This window comes from Narcine bancroftii, chromosome 6 (assembly GCF_036971445.1).
Source record: "Narcine bancroftii isolate sNarBan1 chromosome 6, sNarBan1.hap1, whole genome shotgun sequence".
Classification (NCBI taxonomy): domain Eukaryota; kingdom Metazoa; phylum Chordata; class Chondrichthyes; order Torpediniformes; family Narcinidae; genus Narcine; species Narcine bancroftii.
The window spans coordinates 240225152-240241706 of NC_091474.1; the positions used below are offsets into that span (position 1 = coordinate 240225152).

At 42.4% G+C, this 16555-nt stretch overlaps 1 protein-coding gene and 1 long non-coding RNA gene across 10 annotated transcripts in view; one reads left to right on the forward strand and one right to left on the reverse strand.

Annotated features, from left to right (window-relative positions):
- Positions 1-16555, reverse strand: part of xdh (xanthine dehydrogenase) — a 179186-nt gene that overhangs the window by 69617 nt on the left and 93014 nt on the right. For all 9 annotated transcript variants that reach the window (XM_069887778.1, XM_069887780.1, XM_069887777.1 and 6 more), the window contains 4 exons: positions 15172-15261; positions 14323-14492; positions 10368-10482; positions 5666-5785 (listed from right to left, as the gene is read on the reverse strand). In XM_069887778.1, coding sequence (XP_069743879.1) covers positions 5666-5785; positions 10368-10482; positions 14323-14492; positions 15172-15261 — 495 coding nt within the window. The remainder of the gene's footprint in view (positions 1-5665; positions 5786-10367; positions 10483-14322; positions 14493-15171; positions 15262-16555) is intronic.
- On the forward strand, positions 10156-15827 carry LOC138737174 (uncharacterized). Its single transcript, XR_011340817.1, has 2 exons — positions 10156-10243; positions 15673-15827. It is a non-coding gene; the product is annotated as an uncharacterized lncRNA (long non-coding RNA).

The window sequence follows — 16555 nt, forward strand, 5'->3', positions numbered from 1 at the left end:
CAGCTTTGGTCACCAAATTATAGGAAAGATATAAACAAAATAGAGAGAGTGCAAAGAAGGTTCACGAGAATGTTGACAGGATTTCAAGGTTTGAGTTACAGGGAAAGGTTGTGCAGACTGGGGCTTTTTTCTCTGGAGCATAGAAGATTGAGGGGGGACTTGATTGAGGTGTTTAAGATTTTAAAAGGGACAGACAGAGTAAATGTGGATAGGCTTATTCAATTAAGAGTGGGGGAGATTCAAACTAGAGGGCATGGTTTAAGATTGGAGGGGGAAAATTATAAAGGGAACATGAGGGGAAATTTCTTTACGCAAAGGATGGTAGGGATGTGGAATGAGCTTCCGGCAGACGTGGTTGAGGCGGGATCATTGGTTACATTTAAGGAAAGACTGGATAGTTACATGGAGAGGAGAGGACTGGAGGGGTATGGACCGGGTGCTGGTCAGTGGGACTAGGAGAGTGGGAATTTGTTATGGCATGGACTAGTAGGGCCGAACTGGCCTGTTCTGTGCTGTAAGTGGTTATATGGTTATATGGTTATATGGTTATATTTATCCTCAGAAGATTATTTTTGAATTTCCTTTTCCAATAATGTTATTTCTTTTACTAATCTATCTATATCCTTCATAGATTCCTTTTTAAATTTTGAAGAATAGCTTAGAATTTGTCCTCTTAAACAAGATTTCAATGCACCCCAAATTATAAACATATATTTTGTTGTGTGACGAAGTATATAGGTATGTTTTAGGGAGATATATTGGGAAAGGTTTGTTAGAGTAAGTTACTTTAAAACAGATCTTATTTAAAATACTGGAGCTCTGCCCCATGCTAGACATATTGGCTCCACAGCTTTTGCAAGAGCTTTGGATAGTGCTCAAGTGACTTCACTAATCGATTGTTGTTTACAAAAGGCAACAGATGAAAAATCTTGTTGGAGCCTCAGATTGTCTGGAAGACAACTTGCTGTTCTAAGAAGGTCATGTGGTTTTGCAAGCAGAGAGAGTCGAACAGACTTTCTCTCAGAGAGAGAGAGACACACACAGAGATCACTTCTACAGTGTTACAGCCAGTAACAGTAGCTGGGACTGGAACAGGACAAGCTGGAAAGCTTGTGGAAGGATCCACTTTGGAAAACAGCCTGGTTAAAGCCCTTGCAGTTCATGCGAGAGGACTGGCTGTCTAATGTTTCACTTGGAATAAAGGAAACAAAAAAGGATCTCTGTGGTGACCTGAAAGAAAGAAGTTATCATCTGGAGAACTCTGAAGGGGCAAGTTTCATCAGCAAGACAATGCAGTGGCTGAAGGAAGTACATCAGTTGTGGATGTAATGGAATAACAAATCTCTCTCTAAAAACTGACAAGAACCTTCCTGAGTGGTAACCATTTACCTTACAAGCTCCAAAGCTTGGTGAATTTTATAAATGTTAAATTATGTGCACAGTATAAGAATTGCCTGCAACCCATGAACTTGGGGCATGAGAAGTGAGATTGGACTGTGAACCAAAGTACTTTTCTGAACTTACACATTCATGACACACACGTGCGCTTAGAATTAGAAGGGGGTTAAGTTAGGTTAGTTAAGTTAAGTTAAAGTGTGATTCTGTTTTCATTGTTGAAGATAATTAAAAGCAATTTTCATTTAGGTAACCATTTGTCTTGGTGAAGATCTATTGCTGCTAGTTTATGGGTCCTCTGGGCTCATAACAGTTGAATGCAAATTAGTATCACAAAATAATTGTATTTTGAAGATGGAAAACATAAATCTGATCTTTTCAATAATAAAGACTTTAATCTCCACATCGAGACTGAGTCTTTTTCTTCAGAAAATTCCCATTCAATCAACGGAGGAGAATGATCAGATAATATTCTTGTTTGATAATCAACTTTCATAACTATTGATTGAATTCGAGCAGAAAAAAAATCAATTCTACAATATGTATCAAATCTACTAGAATAAAAAGAATTATCCCTATCCTTGGAATGCATCCTTATCCATCTATCAATTAGATTAATATCTTTCATGGAAGATAACAATATTTTAGCTGCTTTTGATTTAACTATAGTTCTCGATGATCTATCTATTCCAAACAAATTTTAAAATCACCACCTATTAAAACATTTTCATGTACCTTTACTAAATCTCAAAAAGTATCTTGTATGAATTTTTTAACATCTGTATGAGGTGCATAAAGATTGAATAAAGTCTAGCTTCTTTTGAATAAACCTCTAGCTTTAGAAATGAATGTAAAGATAACTATCTGACATTCCCAATCTCTTTTCAATTTCAAATGTTGATTCTCAGTTAAATGAGTTTCTTGTAGAAAAGCAATATCAACTCCTAATTTCTTAATATAAGATTAATCTTTCTTTTTATGGTCTGTTAATTCCATTACTATTAAAACTCAAAATCTTAACTGCTTTATTCACTATTTTTATCTATACACTTTTTATAAAAGTCCCTTTCAATCTCCTATTCCACAAATTAAACTGATCCCAGGTTTCTTCATCTGAAATCCAAAAATATTAAATATATTCAAAGTAAAAACATTATGAAAGATTAACATGCAAAAAGAAAAAAAGAGAGAATTACTAATAAACATCCCCTCCACCACCCCCCCAAAATTCCAGAAATACTAGCATTACCACCCTCCATTTTACGGGTTGTGGTCAAGCCACAAAAACACATATAGTCATCAGAAATCAACAAACACAACCCCCAACCCCCCACCGAGGTAAATAAAAACTTTCCATTAAAAGAACACTTCCTCACGTAAAGTCTATTCTTCAAATCAACGAAATAAAAAAGGGGAGAATACACCCCATTATACCTCAAAAATTCATTTCAGCAAGTCCTCTTACACAAATGTTTGAACCTTGGGTAAGTCTTTAGGATAACCTATAGCCTGAGCATAATTGGTGAAAAAGATATTCCATTAATCTGGCAGGAATACTTTCAATGTGGCTGAATATGGGAGAACAAATCTATAACCTTCTTAACTGGGTTGAACTCTTTCCTTTCCTTCAAAAGAGCTTGACTCAAATCAGGATTTTAAAAAATCTTATCAAAGGCCCACATTCTTCATCGTTAAACCAAGTATCTTGATAATGCAGAAATCTAATGAAGGAATGAGGTCTCTGATTCGGACCCAGTTTTGGTCTAACAACTCTATGGGCTCTCTAAATCAAGATCTTACCTTTAAAATAGATATGGTATCCATTCTTGAAAAAAAATGAATGACATCTTGACATTCTTTACCTTCAGACATCCTGGCAATTTTAATTTTTCAAAATATCAACTTTCTCAAGCAATTTTTCATTCATGGGAACTAAAGTAGTAACCGAATCTTCATTAACGTTTGACCTTTCTGTGATATGTTACACTTCTTCACAGTCATCTTGAATTTTTTTCTTCCAATATATCAATCCTTTGTGAAACATTTTTTTATCAGTTTAGTCCTATCAATTCTAACCTGCTACAGTTAAAAATTTAAAATTATTTTCCAGTGCATCTGAAAGTTTGTCAATTTTGGTCTCACTTTTGTCCGTTTTCCTGTTAAAAGTCTTTTCCTTGCCTTTAAATCCTTCTTCTTCTGTACTTGTCTCTTCTTCTTCACTGGCAGAGTTGTTGGAGTCCTCCTCCATGTTAAAAAACCTCTCCCTCTTGTTCAGAAACTGGGATACTGGAGTGGCCCTTTAAGTACGGTGGAGATTTTTGTCTAACCTTTTTTATTCTACCGCACGTATGCGCGATGCGGTTGTAGTTTTTCCTGATGGTGCTGACAGTCGCTCACCAGGGCTGACTCTAACAGCTCCAGAACATACTTCAAAAGCCTTCTTCAAGGTAGGCCCAAAGATTTCAGACGTCCCTATGAGAACATGTCTAATTGCCCTGTTTAAATTGAGCTCTAAAACCTTGAAAGAGATAAGATAGAGAGCTACCAGCCAGTACTGGTAGGAAGCCCAGAAAAATGTTCTGGGAAAACAACCAGAGATAAGCCAGCTTGTGTGAAATACCACAGAACACAGGGAACTCAGACAGAGAAATCAACTTAACAGGACCATGCAAGATATAAATTTGTTCACAGTTCCGAGGAACCGGGAAGCCAGGAGAAGACAGGCTGCAGTGTGAAAAATCCAATATGTATAAGAAAAGGTCTCATCGGGCTAAAGACATCAAGAAAACAGCTCCTCTCAAAGAAGTGTTTGATCATGAGTTGGGCCAGCATGGTGGACTGAAAACAATTTGCAGGAGATTGGAGCCAGCCACCACTGAAGAAGTGGTTTCAACTACCAAGAGGGAAGAAGACTCCGGTAAGGCACTGAAGGCCTCATTATCTGATTTAAAGGTTTGTGGAACTGAAACAGATGAATCTACATTGTAAAACACCACTGGTGCTGTATTGAATGAAATACTTAAGATAGAGATTCAATCAGTGGTATCTGAAAGTTCAGATGTAAATCCTGTTGATGGTATTTCCAAGGTTATGAGCTCAGGAAGATCTTCAAAGACTTCAAAGGCATCTAGAACAAGTACAGCTTCGCGTGCTTCAAGCATAATCAGCTATGCCTGCTAAGGCACAAGCTGACTTGGCTACTGTCTATACACATGAGTGGTTGGAGAAAAGACATGCTCTAGAAGATGCGATGGGCCGCTGTGTCTATTCAGGTGGGATGGGCCGCTGTGTCTATGGAGGTGGGATGGGTCACTGTGTCTATACAGTTGGGATGGGCCGCTGTGTCTATGCAAGTGGGATGGGCCACTGTGTCTATACAGGTGGGATGGAGTGCTGTGTCTATGAAGCTGGGATGGAGTGCTGTGTCTATGAAGCTGGGATGGAGTGCTGTGTCTATGAAGCTGGGATGGAGTGCTGTATCTATGGAGGTGGGATGGAGTGCTGTGTCTATTGAGGTGGGATGGAGTGCTGTGTCTATTGAGGTGGGATGGAGTGCTGGGTCTATGGAGGTGGGATGGGGTGCTGTGTCCATGGAGGTGGGATGGGGTGCTGTGTCCATGGAGGTGGGATGGGGTGCTGTGTCCATGGAGGTGGGATGGGGTGCTGTGTCCATGGAGGTGGGATGGGGTGCTGTGTCCATGGAGGTGGGATGGGGTGCTGTGTCTATGGAGGTGTGGTTCAGGTTTCTGGAATGGGGCTTGAACCTGCAATCGCTGACTGAATGGAGAGAGGCAATATCAGCGGTTGGTCTGCTGAAGACAGTTTTGCCACTGTTGTTTTAATTCCACCCCTCGATTCATTGCATTAAATGACTTCTAAACACCAGCATCTGAACTGTGAGCATTTGTTTGCTCAACACAGGCTTCAAGCTTTACTGTCTCACGGACCCTGAACTGAAAGAAAGAAGAGGAAATCTGTGACTGTAAATCCAAATTCTGGAAAGGTATTTATGTTTAAAGTTTGAGGAAGGATCTACTGCTGCAAGGTTAATGGTAATAATGAGCTGTGTGTGTTGCTGTAGAAGGGTGAGAATCAATGCACAGAACATGAAACGCATATCAGGTGAACTCGGGTCAACCACTGAAAATATTGGTACAACTTGGAAGGTTGTGGTTTAACATCAATATATCTAACAAGAGGCAAATGGAGTTATTGTTGAGGGAACAGGTCATCATATAGAAATATATATGAAACAAGCTGATGTGGGTACCTGAATGGTGATGATCGGCTTTAACTTCTGGTATGTGACTTTCACTGCCTTTGCAGCTATCTGCGCGTGAGCCTCTGTGTCAGCAACAATTGCCCCAATAATGTGTCCGACGCAAGTGACCTATGCAGTGAACAGAAACAATATAGTGGTTATAAACATGCACACACAAATACAGACAGGGAGCTCTGCATCAATTCACACGACCATAGAGCTAGTGCAGCGGTACATGGGACAGCGCCAGTAACCCAGGTTCCAATCCGGTGGCATCCCTCGGTCCTCCCCATGACTCCGTGGGTTTTCTTCATGTGCTCAGGTTTCCTCCCACACTGCAAAACAGTGGGTTGGTAGGTTAATTGGGTTTTATGGGCCAAAGGGCCTTCTACTGTGCTGTATTGTTGTTTTTTTTTTAAATCTATGCTCAGCTCGAGCTTACTGAATGGTCAAAACATCGACGTGGTTGTGGCGAAAGGTGGCGGCTGACACCCTCCATTAATGGACACTGGAGAGTGAAACCTGAGCTAACAGCAGGAAATGCTGGTGGGCTCAGCATCCCAGGTGGAATTGGATGTCTGGGTCTAACTAATCCAGGGAAACTTGCTCCCACATTGATGGGCTGGCTGTGAATGTTTAAAGTTTAAAGTTCAAATTCATTGTCAGTATGCAGGCAAAATTATACGCGGTGGAGTTTCCTTTTCCTGTGGCCAGGCAGGGTTTTGACTTATTGGGAATTGTAAACAGAGCGTGTGCTGGGTGGGGGGGTGGGGTGGGCGGGGTGAGGGTCTTTGATGACTGCTGCTGCTCTCTGGCATGAGTGTTCCAGGTAGATGTTCTCGATGGTGGGAAGGGTTTTGCCTATGATGTCCTGGGCTATTACCTTTTGCAGGGCTTTACACTAAGAGGTATTGGTACACCATACCAGGCTCTGATGGAGCTGGTCAGCAAACTTTCCACCACGCATCCATAGAAGTTTGCCAAGGTTTCTGATCATGAGGCCTAACCTTCTGCAACCCCCAGTACAGGCACTGATGTGATTTCTTCACAATGACCTGATTATGTTGGGTCCAGAATAGGTCCTCTGAGATAGTGACTCCCAGGAATTTTTATCTCTCCACCTCTGATCCCCTAATGATCACTGGATTCTATATCTCTGGTTCTCCCTTCCTAAAGTCTGCATTCAGGTCCTTGGTCTTGAATGAGACATTGTTGTCAGTAAATTATTCAGCAGAATTTTCATCCTCCCTTCTGTAACTTGAGTCATCGCACCTCCCACGACTGTGGCATCATCAGAAAATGTGTAAATAAAGTGGTTGTACCAAGCCACAAAGACGTAGGAATAAAGTGAACAGTGGGCTAAACACACAGCCCTGGTGGTGCTGGTGGAGATTGTGGAGGAGATGCTCTTGCCACTCTCAACTGGTTGGTGTCTGGAGGGAAGGAAATCTGCCATCCAATTGGTATCGAGGATCAAGTCCCAGAGTTTGCAGATTAGTTCTGAGGTGGTGTTGAAGGGAGAACTATGGTCAGCAAAGAGTACCTGATGCTGTCCAGGAGTTTCAAGTTTTTGTGCCGAGCCAGAGAGTTGGCATCAGTCACTGAACTATTGCTGAGGTTGGCAAATTGGAACAGGCCCATGTCACCACTCAAGCAGGAACTGATATGCTTCAACACTAGAAGTGGGGGCGTGAAGCGGTTCTTCCCTGTTCTAGTGGTCAAATCAGGCTGAGAGCTCATCTGGGAGTGAAGTTCTTCTGTCTCCAATGACATTGGATTTGGTTTTGCACCAGGTCCATTTAGGCCCTGCCTCAGCAGTTGAATATCTGACCTGGCAATACTATGGTTCCAGGCCTGTACCAATCAGCTTCCTTTCTGCTAGCCCTGTCAACTGTCATTGTTCCCAGATGTACCCAATTCCTGTTCTGCGAAGGAAAACAACCAACTGGTGTGGGCAACTGCCAAAGTGTTTTAAATAATTGGATGAAACCATCCTTCACTGACTGAACACCATGATCCTGATCGCAAGCCTACGTTGACTTTAATTTTAATTTTTAATTTTAATTTAGACATACAGCATAATAACAAGTCCTTACGGCCAATGAGTCCCTTACCCCCCAATTGACCCACAACCCCTGTACGTTTTTTTGAAGGGTGGGAGCACCCATGGAAAACCAATGCAGACCCAGCGAGGACATACAAAGTCTTACAGAGAGTGTGGGACTCGCAACCCAGTTCTGATCCCTGGCGCTGTAACAGATTTGAGTCTGGTTTGCTGGCGCTGTGTAATAATGTAGCTTGTATTGGGATAAAACTATTCTAGGTACAGGGGTACACATGATTGAATATCGGGGAACGGTCTCCAGTTAACACCCCGAGACCAAACCATGGGAGGTATTTCCCATTATTGTACAATACTTATAGAGGAAGCTGATGCCAAATACATCAGACAAGACCATCCCAGCACCAGCTCCCACGTTTTTGTTTGACAATTTTATTGATGAATTTTATAAAGCACATACAAAACAACTTACTTAAAAAAAAAACTATACCCTTACTACCCCCCTTGCCCCCCCCCACCCTCCTCCCACCCCTCCCCCCAAGTCAGAGCAAAATACCTATTTCAGACGGTTGTTGTGTAGTGTGCCAACCCTTTCCATCTTTTAAAAAAATATTTACCTTCTATCTAAACCCATACATTTCAAATACAAAGTCCACATTTTAACAAAAAAAGATAATTATTTTGTAAATTATAAGTTATCTTTTCTAAATAAAGACACGATTTTAGTTCATTGTGCCATCTTTGTATATTCAATTCAACATTATTCTTTCATGTAACCGCAATACATTTTCTAGCCACCGCTAGCCTCAGACGTATAAATGCTATTTGGAATTTATCCAATTGAAAACCCGTCGTTAATGTATTAGCATAGCCCAGTAAAATCAATAACGGATCAAGTTGCAACTCGATCTTCAACACATCTTCCAAAAACTTAATAATTTTTTTCCCAAAAAGGTTTAACTTTTTCACATGTCCATACTGAATGTAAGAAAGTCCCTGCCTGTCTTCCACAAAGAAAACACAAATCCGAAGAACTAAACTTCTCAGGAGTCAAATACAGCTGATGTAAAAAATTATAATGAACTAAACTATATCTGACATTCATTAATTTTGTGACACTGTCTACCCTCATATTCATCCATTCCTCCTGAGATAATGTAATTGATAAGGCCTTCTCCCATTTATCCTTCATTTTGTATAAATCAACCTTCACCATCTTTTCCCATAAGAATGCATACATTTCAGAAATGAACCCTTTCTTCCCATTATCCACAATTAATATCGCAAATTTAGTTTGTCCAGGTAAAACCAAATCCCTTCCAAAGTTTTCTATCAGTAGCGCACAAACTTGATAATAAGCAAATAAAGAGCTTGATGCTATCCCAATTTTTTCTCTAAGCCGAGCAAAGGAAAGAAACACCAGCTTCAAAACAATCCTCCACCAACTTAATATCTATTGATTCCCAAGCTTTCAAAAAGGGGTTTGTAATGCGTGTCGAAAGAACCAAAGACTTGTTGATCCAAACCAAAGCTTTTATTAACTAAAAGACTGGAGCATATCACAAGTAGGTCGAGCAGTCCAGAATGACCTGGTCTGGCTAGGAGAAATCCTAGTAGGTGTGGCTACGTTCTCAGCCAATCACAGTCATCCTACACTTCCATCTCTACAAATACACATTGGTGATAGAATCTGTACTCGCACAGGGTTATTAAATGAAAAAGGAATTATTTTATTCTGAAATAATGGTATCTTAGCTGAAATTTTACCTTTAGTTCCTATATATATATATATATATATATATATATTCCATTTATATATAAATTGATGTACATTATATTCGAAAATCTGAGCCAATTCCACCTTAGCCCGTATTAGAGGTTAGTCAATATCAAACATCCTATTAATAAATTTTAATTGTGCTACTTCATAGTAATTCTGAAAATTTGGTGGTTGACGTCCACCCAACTCGTATCTCCATGTCAACTTCTGCAGAGAAACTTTCGACAATTTACTTTTCCATAAAAACAATCGTACTGCCATATTTAATTCTTTTTTTTAAATGAAACAGCTCCCACATTAACTGTTCTTTAAGTGAGTCCATTCCTTCACCTCCCTTGTCCAGATGAATTTAATTTGCCTCTTCATAAGAGAAGCTCATCAAAGCACAATCATGGAAATTACGAAACAAAACCAAACAAAGTTGAAAAGTGCTCAGCAGTTCAAGGAACATTGGTGGCAAAAGAAAGGGGGCCAACATTTCAGGTTTCTGATCATCCCTCGGTTGAGCTTGTCAAGCTCAAATCCAAAATCAGATGGCTCCAGAATGGGTAAGTGCTGTGCCAACTGAGAACAACTGGATTATGCTGGGATCTCCATAGTTACAGGCACAGGAAGTGACATACACCCCCATGTCATTATTGTCTTACATTGGCCTAATGCTATGTCACCTTTCCCCCTCCTCCACCAAAGACAGAGGTTGGGCATACCCATTCCACAATTCCATTGGGAGAAAGGTTGGAGTAAGGTAGGTTGAGGTGGGGAATGATGGCCCAGGGTGGATGACCCTCTATGCCTCAGTTACAATTCACAGTGTGAAGTTTAAGGGTTAGCCCATGATATATGAATGACCATTGTTACTGAGAACTAACCACTCCATCTGCGAACACAGTCTCATCCTGGGTCATGTTGCTTCCTGGGACATCCTCAGCTGAGATGAAACAGGTGACTCCAGCAAGCTTCAGAGCTGGACCAGCATCAATTGAACTGCAATAGAAAGGTGGAAAAGTGAATCAGTCCTTGTCTGTGGCATTTCAAGAAGGAAGAGTAGAAAACGAACAGGAAGCAAACGTATAGCATTTGCAGGGCAGTTGCTCTGTAATACCAACAGTGTGCAAGAGTAATATTGTGGGATGCTTTCATAAAATTGTACACTGTGGAAGGTTGCATCACAGCCTGGTTTGGGAATTCAACTCACCAAGTATGTTGAAGGCTCCAGAAGGTAACAACCATATCCAGGTCCAACACAGGCTCTGACCTCTCCACTGAATGCAGGAATCAAGCTGGCAGCTAACATCATTTAGAGCATAAGATATGGGAGAAGAAGTAGGCCATTCAGCCACTCCGCCATTCATTCTCCCACTCCCGAGGCTTCTGCCCATAACCTTTTATACCCTGACTATTTAGATAGCTAACAATCTCTGTCTTAAATACACCCAACGATTTGGCCTCCACAGCTGCCCGTGGCAGCAAATTTCAGAGGTTCCTTACTTTCTGGCTAAAGAAATTCCTCCCCTTCTCTGTTTTAAATGGGTGAACTGCATTGGTGGTCTCTTTACTGATCATGGGGAACACCTTTGCCACATCTACTCTGTCCAGGCATTTCACCATTCAAAATGCTTCTATGAGGTGTCTCCCCAAACCCCCCCCCCCCATTCTTCTGAACTCCAGGGAGTCCAAGAGCATATGTTTCTCATATGCTAATCCCTTCATTCGTGGAATCATTCGTGTAAATCTTTTCTGAACTCACCCCAATGCCAGAACATCTTTTCTTAAAAAGGGAGCTCAAAACTGTATCCTGTACTCCAAGTGGCTGAACTGTCTCCCACACTCCTACTGCATCCCCTACTCCAACTGGGTAGCACAGTTGGCGAAGCGGTTTGTGCAACACCATTTCAGTGCCAGCGATCTGGACCGGGGATGGCATCCCGTGCTGTCTGTCAGGAGTTTGTAGGATTTTCCTGTGTCTACGTGGGCCTTCCCCAGAAGTTCCAGTTTCCTCCCACTGTTCAAAACGTACGGGGTTGTAGGTGTATTGGATGTAAATTGGGCGGCACAGACTCATGTGCCAAATGGTCTGTTACCGTGCTGGACATCTAAATTTAATTTAAAAAGCGAGCCGTATAAAGCCTTAACATCACAACCCTGCCTTATTCCTCTAAATACGAATGCCAATATTGCATTTGCCTACTTCACCACCAAATCACAAGAGCAGTGGTTCTCAACCCACATCCCACTTTGAATAATCCCTATGCCTTCAGTGCTCTGTGATTCGTAAGGGATTACTTAAGGTGGGATGTGGGTGAAAATAAAAAGTTTGAAAACCACTATTTTAATCGTACCTCATTGAGTCGTTATGTCCATGGCTTCATAACTCCAAAGGAAATGGGCCAATGACCATTTTTCTCAAGCAAAATATTTCAGTCATAATTGGGTCTAGAGCAGTGATTCTCAACCTTCCCTTCCCACCCACATCCCAACTTCAGCAATCCCTTACTGATCACAGGGTACCAAAGGCATAGGGAATGCTTAAAGTGGTAGGTGAGTGGAAAGAAAACGGTTGAGAACCACTGCACTAGAGGTTAACCTTCAGGGTATCCTGCACGAGGACTCCCAAGTCCCCTTTCCACCTCTGAATTTTGAATTATTTGACCATCCAGATAATAGTCTGCCCTTTTTTTCCTTCTCCCAAAGTGTATGACTGTGCACATACCAACATCGTGTTTCATTTGCCACTTCTTTGCCCAGCCTGTCTTTTTTCCTCCTGACTACCTGCCCCTCCACCTATCTTGGTATCATCTGCAAATTTAGCCACAAATCCATTTATTCCACAATCCAAACCATCAACATCCAATATAAAAATAAGTGTCCCCAACATCAATGCCTGTGGAACTCCACTGGCAACCAATGGCCAACCAGAATGGAACCCCTTTATTCTCACTCTCCTCTTCCTGCTCTACCCATGCTGGTATATTTTCTGCACTTCCATGGGCTCTCATGTGGTGAAGCAGCCTTCTGTGGGGCACCATGCTGAAGGTCTTTTGAAAGTCCAAATGTCCAACATCCACTGCATGTCCTTTGTCTAGCCTGCTTGGGACTTCCTCAAAAATGGGCAGTCATTTCGTCAGGCAAGATTATCCCTTGAGGATAATCCCATGCTGATTTTGGCCAGTCTTGTCAGGCACCTCGAGGTACGCTGTCACCTCATCCTTGACAATCGATCCTTTGCAACCACCTACGTTAGACTAACAGGTCTATAATTTCTTTTCTGCTGCTTCCCCCCCACCCCCCCAACTTTTTAAATAGCAGAGTGATCTTTTCAATTTTCCAGTCCTTCCAGAACCATGCCAGAATCCATTGAATCTTGGAAGATCATTACCAGGGCTTCCACAATCTCTCCAGCTACTTCTTTCAGAACCCGAGAGTACATTCCATCTGGTCCGGGAAACTTATCTTCTCTTAGACCATTTCAGCCTCCCATGCACCTTCACCCTGGTAATCATGACTGCACTCACCTCTCTTTACTGACACCCTTGAAAATCCAGTGTACTGATGCTATCTTCCACAGTAAAGACTGATGGAAAATATTCACTCAGTTCCTCAGCCATCTCCTTGTCTCCCATTATAATTTCTCCAGCATCATTTTCTATGCCCTAGAGTTACTCTTTTTTTTTTTTTAAACTCAATCTAGTTCTTGAAAGATTCAATGTCAGGATTAGAGCTGCAAACTGGCACAGAGGTAAAAGATTACCTGCGGTCAGATGATAAATTCAGCCAGAGGGGCTGAATGGCCTACTAATTTTCCTGGTTCTTTTGTCCAGGTGCAAGGACAGCTTCTTCCCCTCTGACATCAGATTTCTGAATGGACAATGAACCACAGACACGACCTCACTCTCTCTTACATTTTAAAAATAAATAAATTAGTGTAAAAATAATTTATAGCAACTTCATGAATGTTATGAAAGTCGACATGTTGATATCCCTTTTTGCACTCCTGAGACTTGCTCTCTCGACCCTGCGGGGCAGCTAAGTGAGTGGTGGCATCTTCTGGATTATCGTGGACTTCCTCCTTCCTCAGTGTTTCACTGATAGACCCATGACACCTCCGGAGGATTTAGCAGTGAATCCCAACATTCCCGGGCTCACGCCCGAGATGCCATTCACTCAATTGGGTGCCCAGGTGGAATCCTTTCCACCCCCATCCAGAGCCACTGACTATCCTTTCCAGCAGCTCTGGGGAGATCTTCGACTGCTGGTCGGAGTATCTTTCCTTGCACTCCCAATTCCTGGAGCAGGCTTGATGTCGAGGTGGCTACAAATCCTCTGCAGCTGATTTCAACTGGTCGGACCCTTGCCTTCCAGCCATGTTGCTCCACATCAGCTTCAAGCTGTTCGTAACTCAGTTTCTTGCGCTCATTGACCTCCTCCACTGCATCCTCCCAGGGGCACTGTAAGTTCGAATGATGTAAACGAGATGGAGTGAGGCCGACCACAGCACAAGGTCTGGTCTGTGGTTAGTTTCCGTGATTTCATTCGAGAAGCAGAGCCCCTGGCCTATGTCTGCCGCTATCTTCCATTCACAGTCCCTGCCTAGCCGCCCGGAATCTGAACTTAACGTGGCGATTCAGGCTTAACTCTAACCTTCCCGAATAATAAATTCTAATCTTTATGTTGAAGGCAGCGTGATGACTTTTCTTTCTCTGCATTACTAACCAAGCCACATAATCACAGTACTACAAAGCTAATTAAAAAATCCAATGTGTATGTAATGTGCATGTAAGATGCATGCTCTCTTGCATGTTGTTTAGGATCAAAACAAGGAGTTACCTTATCTGGGCGTGAGCTTCCGTGCTGGTCACCAGAGCCAGGTACAGCTCCTTTTCAAACCGAGGCAGGTCATTGCAGTAAATGGCTTCCCCTGTGGCGTGCTTGAAGCTGGACAGGTGCGGCAGTGAATGACCAACTGTGTCCCAGGGCATCTGGTCAGGAAGCACTCCCTGTGAAATTACAATGAGTGAAGAGCTGGTGATGGAAAAGGCAGGATCCAGAGAACGTGTGTCCCTCACCCCATGAGTAACCTCCACAAATGATGTCACAAACCTCAGGGTATGGCAGATCAGAAGCAGGCCATTTGCTCCATCACTAATGCCAGCCCTTGGGTCAACCTAAACTATTTTCCAATTACTTGATTTCAACCGGTCAGACCCTTGCCTTTCCAGCCACGTTGCTCCACATCAGCTTCAATTTCCTGTACCCTTTCAACTCAAACTTCATGCGCCAATGTCTCTCCATCTGAAGTTACATCACCTAATTTTCGTACCTAATTATTAAAAATTGGGGCATTTCACATCTCTAGACCAATGAACCCCCCCCCCCCCCCAACTCATTCACTCAACATCTTTATTAAAATTGACCTTCATCTTCTCTCCTCCATGGTATGATATCCTAGTTTTGGAAGTGTCAATGAATTGCCTTCTGTTGGTGGTTCCAATGGAAAATATAGGAAACCTATTTTGTGGTCACCGTGAATTTTTGCCAAAACCAAGATAATCAGGCCCTTTGGAAGTTACACCCGTCCATCTGTTTTACGGGGTATGTGGAGCCTCAGCTTGTTCAAGGGGGTAGTGGCAACTTCAAGGATTAAATATGCCCCTTTGGTCCAAAAGGTCTGCTTACCTGGAAGAGCTGAACAAACGAGGCAGGGTCCTTGTGGAATAACTCAGTGGCACTGATGTATTCCGGTGGGATGGATTCAACTGGAAATTCCTGGGGGGGTGGGGTGAGAGTATCGTGTGGGGAATAGAAAACCAACAATCATTATATTGCAAAACTTTGCCACACAACAACAGAGCGGAAGGCAATCCCCCAAGTGAAACACATTTCAGATTCGATACAGGACAATACGGACATCACACTGATTCTGCAGGTGGTGTTTGTAGACATAATGTTTTTCCATTTTCCCTATGGATTTATTCCGGTTGGCTCCTGTTTCCTTCCAAATTCCAGAGTTAGGTAGAGGAATAGGGCTGCCAAGAGGTACTCCTTGTGTTGGTAGCCAGTGGGAGACCAGGGGTGTTAATGAGCGTGTGAGAGAGACCGAGCTGCAAGGAAATGGAGGAGAGAATGGGAATGTTGTCACCAGAGACCTGATAGGCTGAATTACCTCCTTCTATTCAGATACTGAGATGGAAGTGACAACAATCGAAAACAGTCTCCAAGATCTCAGAAGCCTGATCTTAGAGCAATAGAAAGAGGAAATAGAAGAAAGAAGGCAGGTTCTTAACGCTTTTCCCAACCTCATGATGAATGAAAGCACTCCATGACCAATTGAATATTTCTCAAGGTGAAATTCCTCTTGCAAAGTTTGGGTGTATCGTAGGTTTCCTGTCAGGGTGGAGAAATGTACCTCTATTCGCCAGTATTAAACAGGTGTGAGGGTGTTCCTGCCAATTATACTGGCATTTATTTCCATTCAAGTCTATTGAAGGTGAAGTGAGGGGAACATGGGCCACAGTTCTTAGATCTGTTTAGTCCCATTTTATTCTCTCCATACTGCCATCATTTCCCCCTCCTCCAATTCTACCTCCTATTTACAGCGGCCAATTAACCTACCAAGCTGCACATCTTTGGAATAGAAGGGGAAAGTGAGGCAGTCCATTGGGAGAACTTGCAAACCTGGGCCTCAGGGCCTGTGAGACAGCTGCTGTACTACATTGACTTGTCTGTTCTCAGCCTCCTCCACTGCCAGGCTGAGATGCAGTGCAAACTCGAATATGCCTTATATTCCACGAGGGTATATTACAGCCCAATGACATTAACATGGAATTTCCCAGTTTCAGGTGACCCTTATCTCCTGTGTTTCTTCCTCTATTTTGATTCCTCTCTCCCCTTTAATTCTCTCTCTCTCCCAATCCTCCCTTGTCCTTCCATTTTTTGTCCCCTTTTTCATACTCCCCTCCATCATTCATTTTGTCCCTCTCCCCTCCTGGTTCTCGCCACTTACTGTTCATCAGATCCCTTCCCCCATCTGGTTCCATCTGCCCTTTTATCTCTTCCCCTA